The 27567-nt window shown below is 41.4% G+C and overlaps 2 protein-coding genes across 10 annotated transcripts; one reads left to right on the plus strand and one right to left on the minus strand.

Moving 5' to 3' along the window:
- Positions 1-1014: 1014 nt before the first annotated feature.
- Positions 1015-18190, minus strand: sf3b1 (splicing factor 3b, subunit 1). 7 transcript variants are annotated; one of them, XM_044217430.1, is made up of 24 exons: positions 15188-15344; positions 14441-14613; positions 14156-14257; positions 13823-13937; positions 11195-11274; positions 10862-11047; positions 10169-10643; positions 9779-9900; positions 9459-9656; positions 9248-9349; positions 8656-8835; positions 8489-8575; positions 7800-8070; positions 6961-7106; positions 6536-6682; positions 6078-6203; positions 4881-5102; positions 4560-4742; positions 4348-4459; positions 4097-4217; positions 3874-4005; positions 2888-3160; positions 2507-2723; positions 1015-1662 (listed from the first exon to the last, which is right to left on the minus strand). In XM_044217430.1, exons 1-24 carry the CDS (start codon positions 15213-15215, stop codon positions 1504-1506), a joined length of 3957 nt encoding a protein of 1318 aa, XP_044073365.1. In that variant the 5' UTR covers positions 15216-15344; the 3' UTR covers positions 1015-1503. The 7 variants fall into 7 exon arrangements, 6 of the variants coding, with proteins under 6 accessions (XP_044073365.1, XP_044073366.1, XP_044073367.1 ...); XM_044217431.1 differs by lacking the exons at positions 14156-14257; positions 14441-14613; positions 15188-15344 and adding exons at positions 17977-18078; positions 18170-18190; XM_044217432.1 differs by lacking the exons at positions 13823-13937; positions 14156-14257; positions 14441-14613; positions 15188-15344 and adding an exon at positions 11626-12392.
- coq10b (coenzyme Q10B) lies at positions 14515-26847 on the plus strand. 3 transcript variants are annotated; one of them, XM_044217442.1, is made up of 5 exons: positions 14515-14653; positions 20286-20441; positions 21228-21420; positions 23563-23664; positions 23934-26847. In XM_044217442.1, the coding sequence occupies exons 2-5, from the start codon at positions 20311-20313 to the stop codon at positions 24099-24101; spliced, it is 594 nt and encodes a 197-aa protein (XP_044073377.1). In that variant the 5' UTR covers positions 14515-14653; positions 20286-20310; the 3' UTR covers positions 24102-26847. The 3 variants fall into 3 exon arrangements, with proteins under 3 accessions (XP_044073377.1, XP_044073376.1, XP_044073375.1); XM_044217440.1 differs by lacking the exon at positions 14515-14653 and adding an exon at positions 16397-16576; XM_044217441.1 differs by lacking the exons at positions 14515-14653; positions 23563-23664 and adding an exon at positions 16384-16576.
- Positions 26848-27567: the final 720 nt, after the last annotated feature.

Genomic DNA, 27567 nt, shown 5'->3' on the forward strand with positions numbered 1-27567 from the left:
AGAGAAGGTAAACTCAGAGTTTACAGGTGGATGCTCGGGTGGAGGTGGAGTTTTTGAGTAGCAGCAAGTGACAGCATAGCTTTCAGGTGAGCAGCAAGAGTGAGCAGATCACTGGAGGCTTAAGTACATCGCCATGATTGAAATTGTGGGTTTGGATGTACAGTCTGTTGCAGTGAGTGACGGCAGCAGGCAGACTCGAGTTGATTGCCCGAACTGGCTCACAGGTTTCGCTTCATCAGCCCAAAAACTGGCCAAGAAACCATCTTTAGTTCTGTTCAGGGCTGCAACTAACAAACACTTTGGTTATCGGTTAATCTGCTGACATTATGAAATGTCTAGAAAAGAGTGAAAAATGCCCTTCACAAGTTCCCAGAGCCCATGTTGACATATGTCCAAATATATTCAGTTTACTATCATACAACACAAATATTTCCATTATCTGTTATATCTAATAACGTAACATTGACAGGGGCTGGACTTTTACTTACAATGGTGCATTTTTACTGTGTGGTATTGCTACTTCCACTCGAGTAAAGGATCTGAATACTTCTACCGCTTCTACCGTTTACAACACTGCCGACCATTTCTGAATGCTTCAAACGCTTTTCTACGTTCCAGTTTCCATTTATTTCCATACAACGTGAAAATTAAATAATCTGAAGAGTCGGTTTTATATCTATTTAAAATCTGAATTGAAGCTCACCATGTCTCTTATAACAATACGACAATAAAAATGATTGGTAATTAGCTTTCGACATTTTTGAAAAGCGGGTATGAATAGTTTTGGGTTGTAGTTCTGTTAACATGTTGCTGCTTGTGTTAACGTGACACTCATGTTCAAATGGATTTGCTTAGATGCATTACATTTGTACTATTTCCATTCCCCTTCATATGGAAATTCACTCACAGCTACAATTCATTTGTATAAATGCAAATATTCGGCACGTGGTTCAAGCTGTATGAATTTAAAAAAAACAAACAAACAAAAACTCATTATCATTCCATACACAGAAATGGAATTTTATACACAAAGATTTTATTTGGTTAAATAAAGCAACAATCTAATAAGAACAGAGGTGAAACGAGGAGAGGGTGCGTGTAAACGGAGCAGCCAGTACAGAGGCCTATCGATACACAAAAAAACAAAAAACATAATCCAAATATTTAAAACATTGTTATGACTGCTCTGCATTCTTCAATCATGACTCGTCTGACCTCGGCCATTCCTTACAGGGAACACTCAAAAAGAGTAAAAATAAAAAAATACGTACAGACTCTACAATGTCCCTTCTTTTATTTCTCCTAATTTCATGCTCATTTTCGATTCAGGGTCAATAAAGGTGGCTCAGCAACAGAGGCTGAAAGTGCCCGTGCTAGATTGTGTTGCCCTGGGAAAGACCGACATACAGCTGCTAAATAAAAACAGACCCAGTCCTAGACCAAGATAAGAGACGACAATGGAGAGTGATAATTGAAGGAGGAGAAAAGCACATGAATTTGTATTTACAAGACGTAGTCCAGCTCAAAGCGGACGTACATGTTTTTCTCGTCGTTGTAGACTTGTGGGTAGTGGGCGATGAGGGCGTCCTGTGAGCCGATGTAGATGGAGTTGTAAATCTTCCAGTAGACGTCTCGCACCTTCCTGGCTGGATGGAACAGCCCCTGGAGATACAAGCCATACAACAAAACAGGCTTATCACAGTGACCTTTAGTTTTTGATTCTTTTTTACAACCATAATTAATCCAACGTTTCAAGTTGAAGAGTTTGTTTTTGTAAGTATACAGCCCATTGCTGTCACATGTTGCTCCCTGATAACCAAAAATGTTTCTCACACAACCATTTTTTCCACTCCTCTTAGTACCGTTACCTTTTTAAAATTGGCTTTCAGAGATGCATCTTTACTACGCAGCGGGAGGAATTGGTTCAGAGCTGTATTATGGTACTTTTACTTGTCAATTTATTGTGTAATTTCCCTTTTCCTCTGTAAACTCTGGACATTTTTTTATTTCTTTATTTATTGTTTTGAGGTCATAGGGTGGAGGGTGGCGGTGTAGATGGGTATGAAATGTCGCCAGGGCAGGAATGGGACTGGAAAAATGGGGGTGCACTGTGGGTGTAGTAAAAGCAATAACAAGTTGCTGTAAATAATAATAACACCACCAACAACTAACTACTCATATTACTACTAGTCCATTTATTCCTATTACTCCCCCTATTACTACTACTCCTCCTCATAGTCCTATTACTCCACTACTAGTGCTACTTCTACTACTCCCATTACTTGTACTCCTCCTATTACTCCTTCTAGTCCCATTACTTCTACTAATAGTCCTATTACTACTACTACTCCTTTCCCTATTAATACCACTCCTACTAGTGATATTACTCCTACCACCACCACCCCAATAATAATGATAATAACTTAGCACTGGATAATTCAGCAGTATTGGACATTTTTTCAATGTTAAATATTTATTCATGAGGGACGGTCCTGGTTGTCCTCACCTGTAAGCAGTACTGCAGCATGCGACAGGGTCCGATGGCAACCCTCAGCCCCTCCAGGGCCCCCATAACAGCCTGGATCACATGAGGCGACGTCTCAAACACATTGGGCCACACGTAGTTGAGCAAGTGGTTGAGGGAGTCCTCACAGCCAAAACCGTAGACGCCCAGAGACATGTGCTGGACCACCGCACTGGCCGTCTGTCTGTGGACCAAGTCTCTGCAGGATGACAAGTACAGGGTCAACTCATCAAAAATAGAGTGCAGGTATTTTACAATGTCTACTTAGGATTATTAAAATAAACTATATTAGGAGAGCGTATTAGTTTACAGTGGAAGACTGCGAGGAACTGAGGATACAGAAACCCTCGTCTTCCTACTCACCGGTCCATGAGAGCGTCCTCCAGCAGTGGCGTGACAGCGTAGATGTAGTCTTTGCCCATCTCGCCAATGTACTCGAACAGGAAGGAGAGGGACTTGAGTACGCCGTTCTGCACATTCAGCTCAGGCACGCGGTACTCGTTCATGAGCGCCGGTAGCACTGTGAATGGGGAACAGGTCTCGGCAACGATGGCGATGGCCACGGTTGTGCAGACTCTGTTCTGACGCTCCTGGACCTTCAGGTTATTAAGCAGAGTGGCCAAAACATCATGGGGGCTAAGAGGAAGGAGGAGGGGCAAAGTGTTTGTTAAGATGACATTTGATTTATCATGTGAACATTTCAAATTATAAAAACAGACCACTACAGGGTTTCTGCAGGCGTCACCAAGTTAACTTAATAGCACATTTAGCAATTTAATTACAATATATTAATTTAAAATAATTTAAGTGTGGTGGAAAACCAGTTGGGACAATGTGGCCTAGATTTGTTTTATTATTATCACTTTTTTCAGTACTTTTCAGCAGTATATAACAATAATTCGTAACGATATAATTAATTAAATTAACCCAACCAGGATCCAGATAAGCGGCAGAAGAGGGACGGATGGACTAACCAATTAAAAATGATCAATTAATTTAAGTTTTTGCTAAAATCGACACTTGTCCTTTATGAGACGGTGAGCTTCCTAGCTGCTGTGGCTAGCAGAAGTGACTGTTTACTACAGGTCAGATGGTGCTGACTGAAACTCCCGACAGCCCGCAATCTGTTACAAAAACATTTTATAACTAACTTTAAAGCTGGCAAGATGAGATATTTATATATAAAACTTCTGTTAATTTAAGTCTCTTTAATACAGTCTAAAAAGGCCTTTTTAAAAAAGGAAATTAAATTCAATGCTGCAGATCCTGAACAGAGACAATTGAATGAACAGAAATACAAACAGATTTTGTATTTATGAAGATCTCGATGATGCGCTGATGACACTCACCCAATGGCTTTGGCGATATAACCAAACGTGTTGACAGTAGCTCTGCGGATGGCCTTTTTGTGAGCCTTGAGCAGCTCCAGCAGTTCGAAACAAATCCTCATCCACTCCCTGGCCGACACGTATTCAGCACCCCTAAAATATACACAAGAAGTTAGGACGAGGCCCCTAAAAGACAATATAATCAGACCCATATGACTTCAATCTGAGGTTATATTCTACCGACCTGTCAGCAATCCTGCCCACCAGGTCGATACAGTTCTCCTGGACTTTCTCATGTCTGTTCTTCAGGATGGGAGTCAAACGAGGAAGCAGGTCTTTAATCGGTGGGGTCATCTTGTGCATACCTGCAATGAGAGGAAAATAATCCAATAGCTATCCAGATGTTTCCTTTTCTAAACTAAAAACAAGGCAAAACAGGTTTATCATCGAAAATGCAGTGATGGTTGATGAAGGTGATGAAGCGAGGAAACTTACCAATGACATTAACAATGGCCTTCAGCGCTCCCAGGATGCTACCCAACACCTCAGGGTACTCCTCTCCCAGGTACTCATACAGCACCACACCCAAGTGGCCCATCAGCTTCTCCTGCAGTGACAGATGAGCAGAACAGGCATTAGTTCATCTAAAATAAAAGTTATATGGGTGGGTCTTTGAATTTGGGTGTGCATATGTCTTCATAGTGTACCTCCTGGCAAGTCTTCATGACCACAGCTGTACGGGAGATGAGGTCAGCAGCCTGCTGACGGACTTTGGCTGACTTGTTGTTCAGACGCCACAGCACCGTACCGCAGATCTGAGGCAGGTAGGGTTTCACACGCTTCCCGAGGGCATTCACCACCGTGCCAAAACCATTAAGCATCACAGAATCCTGGAGAAAAACGAGAAGGGATGAAATTAACTAAACATCCTGTAAAGATTGGGTTCTTCCTATACTGGAAAATCTTGACTTTGCAAACTGTGCGCACATTTCATAATAGATTTTGTAACAGCTCTTGATCAAGCTCACCTCTGTTGTCTGTTCCTGGAAGGCATACAGGATACCGTCGATCAACTGCTCCTCCAGCTTGTGGTCGATGTCAGCTGCACCCAGGTTGCCCATGATTTTTTCAATGGTCTCCATCACCATCTTTCTGTACTGCTCTGCCTCATCTTTCAGGTCATCAACGATGCGAGAGATGATCTCTGCTGCTCCCACTTTGTTGGCCAACTCCACCGTGGTGTCCACCAACTGTTCAGAGGGAGACAGTTCAAAAACTTGTGAAAAGTGTCCAATAAAATAAGTGGTATTCTTTACATGCAAGTTTTGACTTTAGGCAATATATATGAAATATAATGCCACACAACTATGCAAAACAGTCATATTTTGTTAGTTAGCACAGGCGCTCGAGGTGAAGTGAAGCATAGCATATGTCTATCTTTTGATGACAGCAAAATGACATACAGTGGAATATTGTAATGCATCAAATTTGGCAAAGAGTTTAATTGTTGCTGAGCACAAGGGCTGTGCAAAATTAATTTTTTTAACATCTGGGAATGTATACTTTAAATGTGTTAAGCTAATGTGTACAATATCTGCTAAACCTGGTTCAGGTGCACTGGTACACGAATGGCATGGAGCAACAGGACAGTAAACAGTGACAATGATTAATATCTATCAAAGCAATAAATAACTAAATTCTGTCAATGGAATATCTGATTGTAACCAACGGGTGCAGGTTGAGAACAGACGAGGCGTAATGTCAGGTCTGCTAGCTCTCGTGTTGGTATTAATCTAGCGAACGACTAGCCCTGATCTGACCACGGACTGGTTGAACAGGCGAGAATAGTTCGCAGGAAGCAGAGTGTGCGTATTAAGGTGAAAACATGCAAATCATTTCAGAGTTTGGGTGGTGTGTTTGTGTTAGTTATTATCAATTTAATGGCTGGTTGCTCTCTTGATTTCTGTGCAGTTTTAAGTTGTTTTGTCATTGTAGTGATTGAGCAATATCATGAGTACAACACAAAGTTCCAGCACAGGGATAATAATGTGTAATTGTATGGTATTATAGTTAAATGTTGCATAAATCAGCTGTTTTCACTTCTTGTTATCTGCTATTAGCTGTTTTTACCCCTGTTTGCTTTCATACTATACAGTCCAGCCCACAAAGTCTCCTGGAATTTGACTCTTTTTGAGTTGAACATGAACTTCTCTCTGTTTGCTAACCTGTCTGTAGTTGCGTCTGTCCAAAGCCATCCTGTGCTGCCAGAAGTGCTTGAAGAAGGGCGGCAGGATCTCCGTCTTAATGTAGTTGGCTTCCACACCATCAGTGCCACAACACTGCTTCACCACCTATGAGACAAAACACAAGTCCAGGTCAGAGACGGTCCTCGAACATCCGAGTTCAGACAAAGAGCAGATATGTCAGATACGTCCAGGGTTTGTAAATGTAACCAACGGGTGCAGGGTGAGAACAGAGAGGACACAGATGTCAGCTCTGCTAATTCTCATGTTGGCGTTCATCTAGCGAACTACTAGCCCTGAAGCAACCATGTACTGGTTGAATAGGCGAGAATGGGTCGCAGGAAGTTAGTTAAGGGGTAATAAAAGCATGGTTTGTGCTACAGAAGTTGAACACCTGACATTCACTGAGCGTTATCTTAGTTCTTCTTCCCCTCCCTTACCTTGAGTACAATCTTTTTCATCTCCTCATCAGGGGACTGGAACTCTCTGATGAGGATCAGCATCACCTCTCTGGTGTAGTAGTTTGCATACTCAGCATCCATCAGTGGGATAAGGTAACCAATAGCTTTGAGGAAAGCAGCCAGACCCTGGTGACAAAGTGGGACAGATTAAATTGTGAACTTAGCTCACGGATTGTGGCTAGTAGACCTTAAATAATTAATGCATTTGTCTGATGCTCCCAGTAGAGTATTAACAGTATTTCATCTGACCTCTACTGACAGCAGCAGCCACTCCAATGAGACTTTATAGCAAGCAAATATCCACACTGTAGCCAGGCTCAGTGCTGGGTGTTGATCTTGCAATAAATACAGTCTGTCCTGTCCTCCAAAAACCTGACAAAGTAACCTTTTGTGTTTTTTCTTACCTTTCCTCTGTGCTGTCTGATACCCTTCCACAGCGGCTTGAGGACTGAGTCAAAGGATTCAATACCATAGGGTGTAGCAGCTTCAGCGAGGGCAGCTATAGCCAGGGCGCTGATGGTCCTCACCTTCTGCTGCTCATCCACCAGACCTGTGGCATCACACAGTCAAAACCAACAGTCAGAGATTGAACACATTTCGTTCCAGACATTAAGACAATGTTGACTGAACAATTCTGAACTGATTCTGCGGGTTTTGCCGTCAGTTTCAAGCACACTTTTTAAAATTCATTTTAGGGTTCAGATTAGAGTGACAACTTGAAAATGAAAAATACATAATATAAAAGTATGCAAAACAGCTGCCAATAAGGAAAACACTTAATATAGGTTTGCATAGCTTAGCTGTATAAAAACAGTGCATGCTTGGACAATGATTAATTTCAAATGAACCGTGATATAGTTAATGAATAGTCAGAATGAGCGGAAGAGAATTCATATATATGTTGTAAAACTTTAATTACAACAGCATCAGTGGTTTGCTTTATTCACCATGAGTACCAGAGGATTGTTTGAAAATGGAAGGTCATGCAAATGTACCACGAATGGAAACACCACACAAGTGTCAAAGTAGACCAATGGGCTTGTGAGGAAATTGGAGCAATCAAACTGAGATTTGGCCTTGAAGTGCAAAAACACACTGAAACAATGCCTCTGCATGTGACAATAAAACCTACAAGGCTGTAATGAACTGCATTTGGTACTTTAAAGAAGTTGCCATTTGGTAATGATCAACAATGTAAGTCTACAAGGACCTGCAAACACCTTTATATGTGACCATGACTGACCGTGTTCAATAATCTCCACCAAGCTGCGAAGGTGGGGCAGAATGGCACAGCCCATAAGGATGGCAATCTGCTGCACGATCTTGATGCCTGTGTGTCGGGCCTGCCAGGACTTCTTGCTTTTACACACAGCTTTGAGGAAGGGCAGGAGAGAGGGAATACCAAGAGCAGAGGCCACCACGGCAAAGGCTCGGGCTGTGGTGTTTCTGACGTACTCGTCCATGTTGTCAATATCAGGTCGCATTGTGGAGATCATCGTAGCCAACCCAGCAGCCTGGGACGGACGGGAAGAAGACAAATGTTAAATATCTCTGAGTCATAGTCACATTTCATTTACGGACCAGGTCAAGTCAGAGGCCATGATCACAAACCACAAAAAACAGCTTTCTAAATTAAATGTTTTAATTGTTTACGTGCTATAATTACATAATTTGCAATGATTAATATCTATCAAAGTAATAAATAACTAAATTCTGTCAATGGAATATCTGATTGTAACCAACGGGTGCAGGTTGAGAACAGACGAGGCGTAATGTCAGGTCTGCTAGCTCTCGTGTTGGTATTAATCTAGCGAACGACTAGCCCCGATCTGACCACGGACTGGTTGAACAGGCGAGAATAGTTCGCAGGAAGCAGAGTATGTGTAATTTATGATTTCTTTTTTTGTTTTTAAAACAGGTGCTCCACATTACCTTTGCCAAGTTAGAGATGATTTCTCTGCCTTCTACTCTGGCATAGTAGTCCTCATCAATCAGTAGGGGCTCAATCACCACCAGGATCTGGACACAAAAAGGACAATTAGTTAGTTCCTCCGACACAATCCACTAAAACAAGCGCAGATCTTTCACACCGAACCTACCTTGTGTACGTATGGTCGGACCAGGTCATCCAGTTTGTAGAGGATGCGGTCAATCACTTTAACCAGCAGGTGGCGCTCCTGGTCCTCCAGGGTGGGCGACATGAGCAACGGCAGGATCTGGTTAAACAGGGGGCCTGCTCCAAATTCACGAGCCTTATCTGTGATCTGACGCAGCGCGGCCTAGAGCGAGGAGAGAGGAGAGTCAGTCAGGTGGTTGAAATCACATCGATTGATACGGCCTTCAGTCTCTAACAGATCTCATGATTTCTGTCTGCTGCTCCCAGCAGATCATGATGGTCTACACTTTGACCTCTACTGAAAGCAGCAGTTCCTCAGAGAGGGGATTCTTTAGCAAGCAAATATTCACACTGTAGCCACATACAGGCTTAGTGCTGGGTGTTGATCTTGCAATAGGTACTGTTTTTGTGCTTTGTGATATAACATTTCACCTTGGCAGATTTATGACATGAGAAGAAATGGGACATCAGGAGCTCAAGGGGAACATAGGAGATTTGGGGGCTTAAGGGATGTTTTAAAAAGGGATATTGGAAATCATGTGAGGGTTCAAGGTACGGAAATAACAGTGACCAACCTTCCTCATGGGCGGTGTTCCATTTTTAATCTTCAGCAGCAACTTCATGATCTTCCTCTCTTTCTGCTCCTCAGGGCTCAGCGTGGACTCATCCACCTCCACCTAACACAAACAAACAGAGCTAGCCATCAACACACGTGTTGAACTTCGGACAGGACAAATATCCAGCTGTTGGTTTTACACAAGTTGTGCGCACAAATGTGATGCTCACCAGCAGTTTGTCGAAATACTGGATGTCATCAGGTTTGAGGAAGGGGAGGTTTCCTGAGGGCTGGTCATTCATCTGTTTTGTGGTGCGGTCCTCTGCCTGCATGTGGAAGCCAGTCATGCCTCCAATAGGGGTGGGCGTGGCTGACAGCTTACGGGCCGGAGTACGGATGGGCACGTAGCCTGCCGGTGGAGGCAAGACCTGTGGAGAAGAAAAAGAAGTTGTCAGCACTGTGACTACTTTTAATTTGATATTTAATCATGCTTTTGTCACTAGAGAATTAAAAGAATTAAAAAAAAAGGGGGTGGGGTGGGGGCATGGACCTTGTATCCCTCTGGGAACATGGCATCAAGCTCCTCGTCTGTGAGAGGCCTGTTCCTCTCATCAATTTCCCTCTCCCACCGCCACGCCTGCAGCTGCTCTGGAGTCATGCTCATCAGGTGACCTGAAGAAAACAGAAAAGTAAACTGATTTAAAAACACAGTAAAACCATCAAGGGGCTTGAGGATCCAAGAGACTAATATAAGATCGTCTGGATTTCCATTAGCTTCTACAAATGCAGTTCCTTCTTCCCCGAATACAAACAAAGTTTACAGAACACAAGGAAGGTAGACTTTAAAAGTTACATATAGTCATGTACAAGAAATAAAAAGGAGCAAAACAGAAATGACAGGAAGAACATTTAGTGCAACAAACAGTTAAGGCTTATTCACCTGGTGTTGGGGTAGCCATGTTCATAGCTGGCGTTCCTATGGGAGTCTTTCCTGGGGTAAGTAGTGGTGTTGAGGATCCCATTTGACTGGCAGGGGTTTCATCCCACCGAGACTTCCTCTTACTGGCCCCTGGGGTTGGAGTCTCGCCCACAGACTCATCGCCTCTGTCTGTGCGTGGCGTTTCTGCCCAGCCACTCCCGTGACCCGGGGTCTCTCTTTCTGTCTTTGGCGTTTCGTCCCAGCGGTTCTTGCGTACACTTCCTGTGGCTCCTCCGTGGCCAGGCGTGGCGTGGCCAGGTGTGTCTCTGCCAGGGGTGGCAGCGCCAGCAGGTGTGTGACTGGGAGTGGGGTCCCACATGCGAGTACTGGGAGTGGCCCCTGGGGTTTCACTGCCTTTAGGGCGGCCAGGGGTTTCATCCCATCGGCTGTTTGAAGGTGTGTGTGCAGGCGTGTGTCCAGGGGTGTGTCCCGGAGTCTACAAGGGACCAGAAACAAAGAAAATACAAGATTAAAAACACGAGTGAGACAATTCACAACTTCACAAAACAGTCGTCCTATATTATTGGATTCCCTCAAATTACCAAGTTATGTTATACTGAGTACTTACGAGGAATTAGCCATAGTATTTTTACCCACTGTAAGACGCTTAAGGTATCTATCAAGCAGTAAGAGGCTGAAACTTGGGTGGCTCACCTCAGCAGAGGAGTCAGCCTGGTCCCAGCTGGACATCTTTTTGGGTGTAGAATTAGAGGGGGTTTGGTCAGCTGTCTGGTCCCAGCGACGCTTACGTTTCGCGGCAGCTTGGCTTGCAGCTGACCCGTTGACAACTTTCAGGTCCCCTGATTTGGCCTTCTCTGCCAGCTGCTGTCGAATCTCTCTCTACATGCAAAAAAAATGCACAATCAGGATAAACGATACAACTGTACTGCAACAAAGCACAGGACTCTATAAAGGACATGCGACACCTTTCGCCATCTGGAAATAGTTTGCAGTTCATGTCAAAGAAAACAGTGTGTAGACACTTACCTCCTCTTTGGACAGGTTCTGTTCCAACATGACGTCCACGTACGACCTGACCTGCAGCTTGGGGTCCGGCGTTTTGCCCCCTGCGCGAAAGAGCACCAACAAGAACAAAGGACACTCATCAGTATACACTCTAGGGACCCAAGTTATTAGACACAGCAAAAACAAACACAGCCAGCTAACCCTGATTCTCTTTACCAACAGATTAACTTACGTTCCTGTTTTTATAAAGAGCTGATTCACAAAACAAAGTCCTACTGAATTACATACAAATATACATTTGTCTTTCTTACATACAGTCATAGCATTCTAGTGAAAAACAAGCAGATACATAGAGAGAAGAGCTGTGGTTGTGGTGTTTTCTTTAAGTGGATTAAGAAGTTATAGCCATCACTGATGCAGGGGTCCTGGGCTGTGCTCTTCAGAATACGTACACTTTCAGTGCCAAGGGTCCTTCTGCAGTCAGACTTCAACCGGCAGAAAAGAAGCCTAGAAAATTTCTCTTTACCATTAGTAACACTTTGGAAAAGGGTTTGAACTCACACACAACAGTATACCACCTGTGTTGCATTGATTTACGGCACTCAAAAAACAAAGTATCTTCTTGGGGGCATAACCACAAAACTAGAAAAATTTAAAAAAATCATATGAGACCCTGTGGTCCAGATTCCTAATTATTTATTCTAGCATATAAAAATGAAGTCAAGATTTTGAGGCTACATCTAGGAATGACAATACCACAGTACAAAAATATGAGTATCTACTTTGGAATTCAAATATAAAAATGAGGGGGAAAATAATGATAAATTTAGCCCAACTGTCAGAAATATAATAATAATACGACATGCCAGAGCCACACTGACTCATAACAGCACTGGTTATTATTCAATCATCATACATTTAGATCTTGACTTCCTTTTCAGGACAAAGGTAACTGATAAAATACGGCAAAGATAATGTAGTCAAATGTTTGGGCTGTGATTTTCCATCGTGAATGCATGGATCATTTTATCTAAATTTGTTGGTAAATGATAAGCCAAATAAAAAAAACTTAAGAGGCTCTTGGGGGTTGAGGTTTGTTGTAGCTGGGCTGCATCTGATTCCCCTCATAGGCCCCAAACAAGCAGCCAGTGGACCCTGACCAAACTGACAAGTGCACAGTTCTCTGTGTTCCCCATAACCTACACAGGATGAGTTGCTGCACCCTTAACAGAGTGCAGTACAGGACTGGCAAAGCAGTACTGCTGTAGGAGAGAAATTAAGGACAGTTAGTATGGGCCTGTGGTATTGTGGTACACAATTTTCTTTGATAACATATTTCTATTTTACAGAGAGAGTTGTAAAATAAAAATATATTTACACAACAACTTTGTACAAAGAGCTCTCTCTACATGCAGGCTTCAGATAAGCCCTACCTAGACCAAACCTGAAACATTCAGGCCATTTAAGCTCATGTTGTCAGGGGAAGTGAAGATGCAATAAAAATGGAAAGAGATAAACTAGCTGGCTCATAATTATTGTTTGTGGTTTTACGCAAAACTCTTGCATGTTTTTACACTTACAATGCCATTTCCAGGTCGTTTTGAAGTATCGCAAAACTATAAAAACGGTTAATTCATGATAAGCTATATAAACTCAACCTCAATATGCGTAGAAATCATAAAAATAAAAGCTGGCTTCACTTAACTGTAAGTTATAACTAACTTGTGTCCTATGCTGAGGCCCAAGGACATTGCATATCTATCAAGTTTGACAAGCCAACAGAGGTGGTTAATTTACCACAGGACACTTAAATTACAGCCCAGTCAAAGAGAAACTGGGAAGACAAATGAGAGTTGACTGACAAATTCTGTTTATGACTTTTGTGTTATATAACCCTGATATAACCCTAATGATTCTGGGTTGACTACGCCTAAGTGACCCATTTCTGTCCACTGCCTGCCTTGGGATCTACTGCTCTGTCTATGAGTGAGCAAGTTTTTGTCATCAGTTACTGAGCTTAGCACAGTTCACTGGCAGGTGAATTACACCGTAGCTAACCCTCAAACTTATCTCTCATCCCCATATACTATGACAAGAGGACACTGCACTTTCCCATCACAATTTAGGCTGACGCTCACATGGGATTGTTAACCCTTCGACTCACACACAACCCATCTGCGACCCATGTTTGTTAGGTGAATTACTCCTTTTAACATTAACACCTAACCACCTCTCCCACTGAAAAGCATGGTAACCCTACAATGGGTTTAACTTTATTTTATTGCACACACCAGGATAAAACTCTCATTTTGCACATTAAGATCATGACAGTTTTCCAAACCAAAATATTGAAGATAAACTATGAGCCCACACTGACATGAGTTGCAAAGTTGGAAGTTGATACAAATGTAGATCATATATGAGGAAGAGAACGTACAATGACACAAAATGTTCTTGGACCACAAAGGATTGACCACAGGGAAGGCATCAAGTCTGGGAAGCAAGCTATTGCATTGTGGTCGAAGGGTTGAACAGCAAAACTATGTGTGTGAAACCATTGGTAGTCATGGGGGTCACAAAAACGTGAACCGTGAAAAAGGGGGAGGAAATGGGGAAGGTATAATGAAGACAAAAAATAGCAAAATTTACCATCTGCGAAAGGGTCGAGACGCTCAGGTGAGATGATCATCTGTCTGCGCCGGGCTTTGTATTCATCTTCCCGCTCTGCGATCTTCTGTGGACGATGCTCTGCAAATGGGTCATACTGCAAAACAAAGATGGGGGCGAGATGTCAGAGTATTTCTATATCAAGTTGCTCTGTGGAACAATTAAAAAAAGAAACATAAAAACTGTCTTTTTCCAAATTCTGACTTATTCTACGATATCAGAAATGCTACTTTGACACCAGACAGAGAATATTATCTGATAGCAAGAACACAGGGATGAAAATATATATTTGTGACACAATAAATGAACACATACTTGCTCGTCTGACTGAGGAATGGCATTGAGTATTGCCACCGGTGCATGGTACCCTGGCTTCTTTTGTCCCAACAAGCTTGTTGATGAATCCTCTTCATCATCCTGAAGGAAAGAAAGAGAAACAGGAGTCTAGTCAAATCTCGCCTGAATGGCAAGACTCTCCTAGCTCATATGCAACAGGCAAAGGGGAGCAGTCAAGCTCCAAAAATGGTGGAATTGCAATAGAATGAAAGTAGATACAACAGTTTCATATCACTATTTAGACAAAGGAGACTCTCTACTTACATCCTCCTGTTCATTGGCAGCAATGGAAGTGACATATCCAGCAAAGCGACTGTCGCTGCCTCCATAGATCTCCTGGTCATAAAAGCCAGTGGAATCAAGGCCCACTCCCTGGTCTCCTTCCTCCAGCAGGGTAGCCTTCATCCCCTGGATCTCCAGGATCTGGGCCTCGATGTCTACAGGGAAATGAAGAAACAAACGAGAGGGTGATAAAATGTATAATTACCCAAACATCCTACTCCGCAGTACATAAATTATAATTATAATTATCTGTGCTAAATAACTAAACATTTCACTGTACGTATGTGTAGCCGAGTGGTGTTGTTAAATTAAGCTATTGCTAACTGGGTCAGCTATATGACAACCATATTAGCATTTAAACAACATTACACAGTGACTAACTACGGATATTTATATAATAAAGCATATGCTTAATTATTAATTTGAGTGCGCCGATGAGTCTGGTGGCGAAGTTGTACATATATCCACAAAACGCTTAAAAAGTGGCAAATCTTGCACGGTGACGGTAGCTATATAGCTAGCTAAAAAGCTAGCAACCAGCGCCATTATCTAAACCGTCCGCGTTGCGTCGCACCACGGCCTGCTGCTTATCGCGTTTTAAAACAAATTAATACATCGGTATTTCCTCCAAACATTGCACCATTTACTACAACATTTCTTTGCACTTCATATCGTGGAAAAAGTAATCTGAAATAGAGTCTCTTTAGTAATGTTTTGCAAGTAATTTACCTTCGTGCGTTTTGGCGATCTTCGCCATTTTGGTGGTGGTTGTTCGAGTCTGAAACCGGAAGTGAGTTAATCCAGACTTCCGTCTCTTTCTCGCTGTTCTCAGACCAGTTTACGCAAGTTTAATTGTTAATTGTTTTGTAAAAACGCACAAACAGCAGGTTGATCAAGAGTAGTTTAGTTGTACTCGCACATGTGTTATATCGGTTATGATGTTGGAAGAATTATAACTAAAAATTAACAACATAACCTACATAAAGGTAGGATTTATAGCAGGACTGTTGTATTATACTGCATTAGTTATAGCTAGTTATGGAAAGTAACTAAATACATTTACTCAACTACTGTACTTAAGTACTATTTTGAGGTAATTTTGAGGTACTCAGAAGTAAATATTGTACTTTTTACTCTACTACATTTATTTAATAACTTGAGTCACTTTGCAGATTCCGATAAATAATACAAAATATAATCAACTAATAAATTATGATGTATTATTATAGATTAAGCTACCCAACAGTATATAAAGTAATTAAAATTAGCTCCATCTTGACCGACTACAACATTAAAGGGATGAACACATTAATGCATTAATAATTACTGTCCAATAATATAATAAACATTATTCTGAAATGGGACATTCTGCATAATGAGTACTTTTACGTTTGGTACTTTAAGTATATTGCAATACTAATACTTTCGTACTTTTTACTTGTAACAGAGTTTTTATACACTGTTGTATACTGTTACTTGAGTAAAAGATCAGAGTACTTCTTACATCCACTGCATCTGATATAGTTAATTAAGATGGTTTCAGTCATAGTGAAACTGTCACTCTACTTAGACATTTACACTCCAAACCACCCAAAGCTGAATACCATAACGTCAATAAAGTAACAGTAATAACCATATAATTGACCCAAAATAGTAGCTGAAAAGATGGTGGACAACGACTGCAAGATTTAAAGTTTATGACCGCACAGTGGGTGGGTGTATAACCTTAAAGTACATTGAACTTAGGTGTATAAAGTAACACAGGTCGAAAGCGAAACCTGAGCCAACATCTCGTGACATTCCTGCGCGTGCGCGTCCGTGCGCGCGCGCGAGCCACAAACGTCAGTAATTTCGGTTGACGAACCGCGGGACTGGCCAATAAGAACTCTCAGTGCGTGCGGGTTCTCCAATGGGAGGCCGACATTCGGAGAGTGCGTGACGTTAGGGGCGGGATATATGTGTGCGGACACTGATGCCTGTCAACCTGGCATTAGCAAGAAATCCGTCAAAGAAAGGGACGATGGCGAGAGGTAGTCGCACCCTGAGAAAAGTAGCTGAGTGCATGAAACAGTTACCTTCTACAGCCAGCCGGGAAATACAGACGAGGAACAACGTAAGGTAAAGTATTTGAACTTGGTATTCTCGACTAAACTTGGGGAGTGTTGTGGAAATCAGACAGAAACAGAAAATAAAGTTAACGTTAGCTAAGGTAGCGTTAATACCAAAGCTATCCAGCTAGAAACCGTTTTGTTGAGTTGTAAAACATATTACGGTTTAAGCAAGCGACGTTTATTAACTATTCATGGACCTTGTTTGATTTGGTAGTCCTATGAGAAACTCAGGCTTTATTCAGGCTAAGAAACATGCTAACTCGTTAACTAACGTGGCTTTACGCTTCAGGAACTGGTAATACTTTGAAATGAAGACAATGTCGTCTCGTATGGCCTTGCGTGTCGATGTTAGTTAAATAGCATCTTTCTACCGCTTTAGTTTCCTCCAACATCTTAATTAGTGAGTTGGGCCTGATGTCAGTTCAAGTCTTACATGTGACTAATGTAGTCCAGGTACAAATCACAGTATGAAAACAGCCCAACATTTGTAGTATTCAGAAAGAGCCTTTTATATTATGTACTATAAGTAAACGTAGTAAAACCACACTAAAAATATTCTATTAAAGGAAGTCCTGCATTCAAAATAGTACACAAGTAAAAGGACAGATGTATTATAATAGATTGTATGCTATTTTTACTACTTTACATACTTTTAGGTAGTGTAATCTATTATAATGCATGCTCTTTTATAAACTTATAATATAACTTATATATACATATTTAAACTGCAAAGTAATCAGTAACTATAACTGTCAGGTAAATGTAGTGGAGTAAAAAGTACAATAATTCCCTCTGAAATGTTGTGAAGTAAAAGTGTAATGTAGCAGATAATATAAATACTAGGGTACAGCAAAGTACAAGTGTCAACTTAGGTACGCTACTCAAGTAAATGTACCAAGTTACTTTCCGCTACTGCAGCCAAACCATCTTAATTTGTCCAGGAGTGAGAAGTTATGGGAATAGATATCAGGAGGTTTTTTTTTAACCTGTTACAGCTGCTGCAACTTCACAGTGTTTTGCAATATCTCTGGACATCCATTTTTATCTGGGGTTTAAAATCTTACAGAGGAAAGTTTTTTTTTTTTTAAGTTTTTTTTTATGCCAGCTGACAGGTGTTAGATAAGACCACTGCCATTACTCTCCCAACGGGGACACACACACACACAACTGAAATCCAAGTTAGCCACTCGCATGATGTTTTGGAAGGTGGCAAATTCCTTAGAAGTGTCTCTCAGGAAAAAGAGAGGTAGTCTGCACACCGAATATAGTGAAGCTCCCAAGAAATCCTCCCAGAAAACGTCCCCAGCTCCCAGAAATGCTACTTTGACACCAGACAGAGAATAATATTTGATAGCAAGAACACAGGGATGAAAATATATATTTGTGACACAATAAATGAACACATACTTGCTCGTCTGACTGAGGAATGGCTTTGAGTATTGCCACTGGTGCATGGTACCCTGGCTTCTTTTGTCCCAACAAGCTTGTTGATGAATCCTCTTCATCATCCTGAAGGAAAGAAAGAGAAACAGGAGTCTAGTCAAATCTCACCTGAATGGCAAGACTCACCTAGCACACTGAATATAGTGAAAAAATTCACCTTCATGGTCAAGACATTGCCTCATTAAACTTGCAATATTCAGTGTGCAGACTACCTATTTGTCCATTACATGCTGGTTTTGTCCTGCACCTGCTTCCTTTGGGGGTTTGATGTGCACACTGTCCTCCTCCTTTGCTCCGAAGTCCCAATTTCTAAACCCGGAGCCATACACTTGCATGGACTTGGCAGTTCGAGGTCAGTGTCTGTATTACATTTCAGGTAGAAGTGAATGGGCTCTCTTTTGAGGTGACCAGTAATGGAACAGGAATTCGAAGCCGCACATCATGAGAAGCACAGAATAGGTTTCATGGGTTTAAGCTGATGATGACATTGATATTGTCGCATCACATTAAGTGGTGACATAATGGCTTGTTAAATCTAAACATAGAGAGCCTTGAGAGCTGTGTTGTGCATCCAAACCATCCAGTGCCAGGGACATTGTGGAACGGGGGGCCACAGGTGCCGTGGGTGACAGCCAGGCACAATGGACAAAGCAAACTGTCGGACATGTCCCTCAGTAGTGATCAGTCATAATTACTATATGTGCATAGCGTCTGTGGAGGTTACAAGCCAGTTTCTACCCATCCAGGATTAAGAGTCCTCCCATTCATGGTGCCAGAGAGGATCTGACTCTGGGCTTTTGCCACAATCCCACTGGCTCCTGATCAGTAAAGCAGAAATGTGGGGAAAAGGGGAAAAAGAACTGCAACTAATTATTATCATGATGATTTATTAATCGTTTTTTTTATTTAATGGTTTAGCTGATTATAAAAGCGAAGAATCACACACTCCCAGGGCCCAAGGTGACTTCTTCACATTGCTCGTTTTGTCCTATCAACTGTACAAAATCCAAATGTATTCAATTTACAATGATACAAACCAGGGATAATCAGCAAATCCTCACATTTTAGAAGCTGGACCCAGAAAATGTTTGGCATTTTTGCTGATAAATGAGTAACCCATTGTCAGAATTGTTGCGATTTAACCTCTGTCAATGGACCAAACAATTCATTGATTAACCAATGACATACTGGGAATAACCCAGCTAATGAGGCTTTTGGTGAAGATATAATCTTGTAAGCCAGATAACACAAAGCGATTTGAATAGACTGTTATCTGTAATGACACACTGTGACAAAGCGAGACTCTGGACTTACGTTTCTGAGTCTTTAAAAGAACAATTGGGCTCACTCTTGCTCACCGCCACTAGACTTAAAATTAAAAGTTAGGACTTTGTAGCAGAGAGAATCACACACCGACCTATCTAAACTAAAAACAGCCCTTTAAGTAATTGACATGGGAGTTTCAGCTCAACAGTTGTTGTGGCCTTTTAATATTAACAGTATTTGTCTTGCCAGGACATTTCATCAGAAAGTTAGTAAAAGAGTGAGGTTTTCGAGTCTCTGAGAAAAACTGTCTGCTGTTGGAACTTATTTTTCCAGTATTCATGGACTTCTTCCTGTATTACCTGGTTGTGATACAGTACAGCCATAATCATTAACCTAATTCTGCAACTTCTTCCCCCCCTGGCCAAACAAGTACATGTATAGCAATGTGGGCAGGCAGTCACAAGCCCTGGTGGTTGGTCCATACAGTGTTTTAGTTCTCCAAAGCTGATAGCTTGATCTTGTTCCATTTTGATTTACTGGCATCTGTGACCCATTTTATTTGAATGACAAATGCTTGGCAGGTGTTGCAAGAAGGCTTCCATGTAAAGTATCCTGTTCCACAGAAATAAAGGCTTATTTTGCAGCTTGTAACTTGATTTGCAGGTATTATCGGTCAATTAGCACCAGGCTTTATGTTGATCCAGATCATGAGAAATCAATCAATGTTCTCAAGAGAGTTTCTGACCCACTTAAGTTTTTTACAAAAAAGCTGAAAGTTTTATCTGAGGCTAGAACAAAAAAAAAAGAAAACATTTTACTTTTAAATTAAATGGTAAAAGAGGAACACCAGAGTTTTCAAGCTAATTATCCAAGAATATTTGTAGAAACAACAAAACCGAATTCAGTGTATTGGCCCTGCCCTGTTTTGTGGTTTATGAGAGCTTACTGTATTGATTTACCTTGGGACCTGACCCAGTTGGTGTCATTATTGTTTGTTTTGTGATCAGATACCTGTCGTCATGTGGGATCCTGATGACTCGTGTACCTCCCCTGCTGGGTGCAGCTATGTCAGGGCGAGGCATCGTGTTGCCTGCCCGCAGCTTCTTCAACCTTGCCGATTCCTTCTCCAAGAAGAAGGAGTACTCGGAGAGACGCATCATTGGGTGAGTCACTCAAGTCTGGTCTCACTTACAGTGCTTATGTGATGTAGTCTTAGAAAGATTTTTTATTTTTTATTGTATCATCTCCGCTGTCATGTCGCGACATACTCAGACATACTTAGGTTTAATTGGAGCTCAAAATGTCCTTGTTGAGTTAATAATAAAATTTAATTGACGGTGCATAATCACAGAGGTCACAATACACTTAACAGAAAGCAACATACAGTACATTCAAATATGATAATATAAAAAATTGTGTTCCCAATCAAGAAATTCAAATCACGTATGAATAATTGTCTCGAATGCTGGTGCCCTATCTGAGGCTCTACATATGCGTTTCTGTATGACGCACTAAATGTCCTCCTGTGTTCCATAGAGAGGTCATAATCACTAAATCTGCTTGTATAAATAGACGCAGGCGGCAGCAGATAGTTTCCCTCAGCTGGAGTGATCCAGTTATATAATAGTGGTGTGGGAAACAGTCTCCATCTGCGTCTCATTCACAAACATCTTGCCTTTTATTTTGTTTATTTTCTCGCTTTTGTTTTCTCTTCTCTTGCGCTCTTTTTGCTTCTCTTTATCTCTTTCCCCTCTCTCTTCCCCTTTCACTCTCTCTGTTCCTCATTGACCTAGTTCTGACTTTACTGGGACATGCGTCTTGTACCGTGCCAGCCTTGTTTAGTGTTATGTCACACTTGCTGACCTTCATCTACTTCCTGACGTGCAGTTCTGCATGGTCGTATTTGCACAGTGGGAGTTTATGGCTGTTTCCTCTCCTTCACTCTTCAGGTATTCCATGCAGGAGATCTATGAGGTGGTGGCCGAAGTGGAAAACTACTGCCTCTTTGTTCCCTGGTGTAAGAAGTCCGATGTGGTGTTCAAGCGAGCTGGATTCTGCAAGGCCAAACTAACTGTGGGCTTTCCACCTGTGGTGGAGAACTACACCTCTCTTGTAACTACAGTACGACCCCACCTGGTCAAGGTAAGGCACTGCCTCCCAGCCCATGTTTGCTAAATGCAATGGGCCTCATTGAAGAACATTTTCGTATTCTTCTCTTAAACTTCTCTTACTCTTTTCTGCGAGGTTAGCTCGAGTGTTGGATTCAAGTTGGATTCACAAAACTCTCTTAACTGGACAAACTTGTTGCGCATCGCTCGTTTCAGCCTGATGAATACCACCTGTTCATGAGGAGGTGCGTGTTAGTGAGCGTAATCTACCCCCTTTAAAATGACCATATAAGGCTGCCTGTTCCGCTCTGTTTGTGGGCAAGTTTCTTTCACAAAAATGTAACCAAAAAGTAAAATATAGACTTTCACACGGTGGAGCTTAAAGTCCTGCTGTCAGAAAAGATAAACAAGTTTAGCAGAGTCAGAAGTGGTGTTAGAGGACCTGAGGCAGTTTGGAAAATAGTACAGCTGCCTACGACTAAGTTAGACTTATAACAGCAAAGTGGTCCATGACTAACATGAGAGGCAGTCAGTGTGACAGTTATGAAGATATTAGATATTGTAGCCTGCAGTAGGTGTACAGTGCAGCAGAAGATGATTCAGCAACCTGCTGTCCCTGAGGCTGCTGTTGGAGTGAGAGGATTTACCCAACAACCACTGAACTATAGTATAAATTACTGAGCCGAAATATGCCAATAAAAATAATAAAATAAAAAAAAAAGTCATATATAAATTAATTTCATATTTTAAACTTCAAATTAATTCAGATTCAGGCTTTATAATAAGTCAGACAAGTGTGTTTGCCCCCTGTGGAGAGAGGCAGACTATCTGTTCATGACTCGCACAACAGGTCTGGACCACTTGTGAATTAAGTTCGCGCTTAAGAGAAAATTAGTGCGAGAAAATTGGCGAATGCCACAAATTCTCTTAAAATCACTCGTCCGTGCGAGAGTTTCTTGCGTGAGGCCAAATGCGTCTGATAAAGGAGGCGTCAGCATTAAGATTTTTCCATTTGCACTAATTTCAGACCACAGAGCCAGTTTTTAAAATCAAATTAAGTAACTCATTACCAAGAAATTTAGGATATGAAAAGCAGTTCATGATATAGTATCTAATGACTCAAGGGAATATAGATACTAAATATCAACTGTAGTGAATTGTGGTCATTGTAGTTCAATAAAACTTTTAGTTCAGTATTGACTCTTTTTTGTTTGAGTACTACACATCTCCAAGAAACGACCAGGACAGGCTCGTTAAAATATGGAAAGAACTTTGCACAGCACGCTAATGTTCGGAAACCTAATGTGTGTGTATGATTTGTTTATATCAAAGGATACAAAAGAGAAGAGAGAAGTAAAAGATCTAATGTTGTTGTTGTTCAATAGGTCTTTTTCACAGAAGACATTTTGACATGTCACAGTAGGAAAAGCACAGGTGTAAATAATAAAATGAATGATGGCTGAATTCCATTGAGCTTCTATTAGTAACATTTGTGCTTTTCCTACTATCATAAGTCAAGCTGTCTGCTTTGAAAAAGGCCTATTCCAAACACACAAGATAGACAAGATGTATATTGAGTGTTTGTGCAAATAAAATGAATATACAGGGTCATTACCAGCAGAGAGGAACACTCTGTTGCGGCTTTACTTTACTTTACTAGAAGTTTTATTCAGCCCCTTACCATCCACTTTCCCAGTTTCCATGCGTAGCCTTAAAGTTGTTTAAAATCATCTTATTATCCACACTGTATTCACACACACACACACACACACACACACACACACACACACACACACACAGTATCGCATATACGCTGTTTCAGCTTGTCCCAGGTCTTTGTTTAAGCTATGTGATGTTTACACAAGTGGACAATATTTAAACCAAAGACGCCATGTTGTTTTATGCCTGCAGCAGTCCATCAAATTGAAATATGCTACATGTCTTTTGCATCATTTTATACATATATTTCCCCCAAATTCAGCCTTAGATATTTGGTATCTTCAGACACTCTCCACTGAGTTTGGTTGCACAGCATGAGTTTGTAACGACTGAGCCAGCAGAGTTTTACAAGGTTATAAAAGTTACTCTGTACACGTAACAACTATCATAAAATCTCATTTTCTCGGTCTTTGCAGCAAACCAATTACAATTAATGTATGTGTGTGTTGCTGGTCAGGCATCCTCCTCAGAGGCTAAACTGTTCAACCACTTGGAGACGGTTTGGCGTTTCAGCCCTGGCCTCCCGGGTTATCCTCGTACCTGCACTGTGGATTTCTCTGTAAGTTGCTAACTGTAGCAGTCAAACATGATGTATGCGAGTGGGGAAAAAGAGGGAAAGATTGTAGTTTAACCTTTGCGCTGTGTGTCCTCTCCTGTGACCATGTGTTGGTTCTTCCATGTGTCTGAGCCTGGCATGTCTGCTGTTGCAAGTGTTGCATCATTGTCTCATTAAAGACACAAACACACAGAGCTCTAATGTGTATATAAATACAGTATGAAACTCACCTGCTAACTTTATCCTCTCCACTCCCTCCCTCCCTTCCTCAGATCTCCTTCGAGTTTCGTTCCCTCCTCCACTCCCAGCTAGCGAACGTCTTCTTCGACGAGGTGGTGAAGCAGATGGTTTCGGCGTTTGAGCATCGCGCCTCCAAGATATACGGTGCCGAGACGGCCATCCCTCGCGAGCTCATGTTCCACGAGATTCACCACACGTAGCGCCTCCCCCCTGCTGCTCAAACACAGATACACAGACAAACACAATGCCCAATGCCAGTGCCAGAGAGAAAAATTAGAGAGGAGCGTAGAGAGAAAGAGGAGACTACCTGTGTTCTAACTGAAAACTGCAGTGCCTTTCTTGCAGCAATGACCAAGTTTATTCCCAACTATCTCCTATCTCATTTTTTTTTATAACTGATGCGGATCCACCAGCTCATTTTCACCTTGGTGCTAAACACATGTGGACTTGTTTGCATTTCAATTTTGCACTGTCATTTCCATTATCAGAACTTAATCTGCGCCTGGTTGTGAAACTGAGTTCACAGGTTATGAGTGTGTTTCCATGGAGGTGAAACCGTGACCTATGTCGGTCAGGATTGGTCAGGCGAGTATGTCATCACATCTGTAAACATTAGCTGCACTCAATAGTTAACTACACCGCTCTAACCAGCATTTTGCTGCCACTGGTAGCAAGTTTTTAATTTAAAAAGCTGCTGTAGGAAGATGCTGTGTTCATATCAGTGTTTGTGGAGAATAATGTTGCCTTTCAAGGACCAGTGGGGATGGGACAAATAATCGTTATCACAATATATTGTGATACATCCATCCGTCCTTTAGCTACTGCTTATCCTTTTAGAGGGTCGCCAATCAGAGCTGACATTGGGCGAGAGGCGTTGTACACACTGGACAGGTCGCCAGACAAATATTGTGATGCACTCTTTTGCAATATGACAGTGATACCAAGTCATGAATGCAGAGGCATTTCCTTCCCGTTCTGCTCTCTGGTAGTTCAGCCTTTTTCCTGTTCATGGTGACATGTTTGTTACTGTGTGTGTTTAAAAAGGGTCACACTGGATTTTGGGACACTTCTAATACAGTATATGTTTGATTCCTGCTTTGTAAAAATTGTCTTTTTAAGGGTATACTCTATTTGTCTCTTCAGCAAAACAGATTTCAGGATGTATAGTAGATGATTTTCGTGGTATATATTGCGTATCACCTGTATCTTTTGCCTTTTATTTGATATGAACAGCTGAAGAGAGACAGGAAATGTGGGAGAGAGAGGGGGGATGACATGCAGCAAGGCTGGATTCAAAGCCGGGCCGCTGCAGTAAGGGCTCATGCCCCTCTGTGCAGATTTACATGTTGGAAAACAATTTGGATTTCAGCAATGAAGCTATCTGGTCAGTGGTGACAATGAGCTGCATACAACAGGAGCATTACGTGTCAGTTCATTTGCTCATCCCAGGTCAACCCCCATTACATGTACAGGTCTAACCGTAATCTCAAGGATCCTTCACACAGCAACACACCTCCTCTGACGGCTGACCCACATCGGACGTGGTAGCTCAGTGGAAAAGGATTATACAGTATTCAGCGAGAGCTTGATTCAGGTGTGATGAATTAGGAAGCGATCAACAGAAAGTAACGCCTGCAGAGGACTTTCTTGATTTGGAGTCGGTGTGTTTTACAAACCCCTTGTGCACATTATTACGCTCCTTTCTCGGCAATGTGAAAGTTGTGTTGAGTGTTGGGAAGAGTTTAGGGCTGCAACTAACAATCATTTTCATTATTAATTAATCTGATTATTTTCTCTATGAATCATTTAGTCTATGAAATGTTAAAAAATAGTGAAAAAATGGCATTCACAATTTCTCAGAGGGCACGGTAATTAATGTCTTAAGTCTAAAACCTGAAGATATTCAGTTTACTGTCATATATGACAAAGGAAAACAGCAAATCATCACATTTGACAATATTTCTGCTTTTTTGCTTTAAAAACCACCAAAAAAAAACGATTAATCGATTATCAAAATAGCTGCAGATTAATTTTCTGTTGATTGACTTGATTGATCGACTCATAGTTGCAGCTCTAGAAGAGTTGGGGATTGGATCCGTAGCTCGGCAGCGCTGTAAGACCACATTGCCCACAGTTAAGAGAGGCCACAGCCGCTCCTAACCTTATTATTAGCTTGTTTATTATGACACATTTCCGAACCTTTGTGGTTCTTGAAGTGCAATGGAAATAACATTTGAGAGGGCAGAGGTTAGAGTGAGGGCAACAATTCTTTTGTTAGCTACAGATGATGTGATGATATAAGCAGCAATACTAACCAAGACCAGGGTCCAGATAGTATTAACACCTTGATGCTTTTCTGTGATGACTTGAAGGGTACAAAGCAACTACAAAAAAAATAATGTCTGAACTCATGCTACGAAGTCAAAGCAAAAGGAACTCCGTGCAACGTGGCTAATGCACAGTAACTGTAATAATAACCATATTAAAATGTCTCCACCTCCACCGTCTCACCGCAGCCTACAACAAACTGTACATTATAAGAATATATTATAAGAATAAAGGGCAGAGGCAGGTTAGGTTATCAGTCACAGAGGATGCGTACAAATGACTGCAGATAGATGTACTAAATGTACTGTAAACTGTCAGGAATACACACACCTTTCAAAGGGTGCTGAGCTTTTATTTAGCTTCATTTCTCAGCTGTATGTTTTTTTTTTTCTTCTTAATGTAACATAAACTACGCTCTCGTCATTATTAAGGGAGCGATGCTGGACATAAGAGTTGCTAAATTATACAGCAAAGTGTGCAATATCACTAGTAATAGGTGTCATATTTTTTTTAAATGCAGCTAAGCATGTATACCCACTGTCAATATAAGGGCCCAAACTGGCTGGCGAGGCAGAGGTCTGGTCACACACCTGGACCTGTCCCGTCAGTCGGGATGCTGTTTCAGTGAGGTATCTGCCGTCCTGAAACCTTCACGATTCCAACTGTCCAACCCACACCGCTCAGAGTGCCTCCTGGCCTACGGGCAGCATATTTATCTTTATTTTTAGCCATTATACTCATTTTATCATATTTATTACTTAGTTTAAGTGTAAATACTAGTTTTGAAGATCACGTAAGAAAGACCTGTACACTGCTTTTTAAAAGAAAATGACGGTTTGTTTGTTTCATGGGATGGCGAAAGGACTTTACAATTGTGTAAATGTTGTTTGTGCTGAATGACTTCAGAAAGATGTACCCACTGCGTGATTTATAAACTATTTTTTCAAAAAAAAAAAAAAAAATTGTTGTTTTTGTTTTTGGGTGTATTTCTCAGCACTACTACAGTGGCTCATGGCCCCAGTTGACAGTACAGAAATAGGGTCATCATGTGAGTGGTAAGAATAGACCTGCTACCGGTATGACGCTTATGGCTGCCGTGTCAAAAGGTTTGGAAATGTCACTGCTGGTCAAAGTTTCATTTGAACTCTTTCCAGTATTCATCGCGCCCTTTGACCTGCATTGTTTAAGCAAAGTCAAATGTTATAATATCCAGAGAGACAGAGGAAGGTGACACGGATCTTAAATTACATGTTACTAATAGGAAATAAGTACCATTATAATCAGGGTTTAATTACATTTGCATTACATTTTAAACACAATACAGAGGTGTTTTTTAAT

Source organism: Siniperca chuatsi, linkage group LG12 (assembly GCF_020085105.1).
Source record: "Siniperca chuatsi isolate FFG_IHB_CAS linkage group LG12, ASM2008510v1, whole genome shotgun sequence".
Classification (NCBI taxonomy): domain Eukaryota; kingdom Metazoa; phylum Chordata; class Actinopteri; order Centrarchiformes; family Sinipercidae; genus Siniperca; species Siniperca chuatsi.

Coding starts and splice junctions, on each gene's coding strand:
- sf3b1 (XM_044217430.1), bottom strand. CDS start 15,215: ATGGCGAAGATCGCCAAAACGCACGAAG. Junction 7,107..7,799: donor GGTGGAGATTATTGAACACG/GTCAGTCATGGT, acceptor GTGATGCCACAG/GTCTGGTGGATGAGCAGCAG. Junction 4,006..4,096: donor GTGGGCAGGATTGCTGACAG/GTCGGTAGAATA, acceptor TGTATATTTTAG/GGGTGCTGAATACGTGTCGG.
- coq10b (XM_044217440.1), top strand. CDS start 16,431: ATGCCTGTCAACCTGGCATTAGCAAGAAATCCGTCAAAGAAAGGGACG. Junction 16,577..20,285: donor CAGACGAGGAACAACGTAAG/GTAAAGTATTTG, acceptor TTTTGTGATCAG/ATACCTGTCGTCATGTGGGA. Junction 21,421..23,562: donor TACGACCCCACCTGGTCAAG/GTAAGGCACTGC, acceptor GTTGCTGGTCAG/GCATCCTCCTCAGAGGCTAA.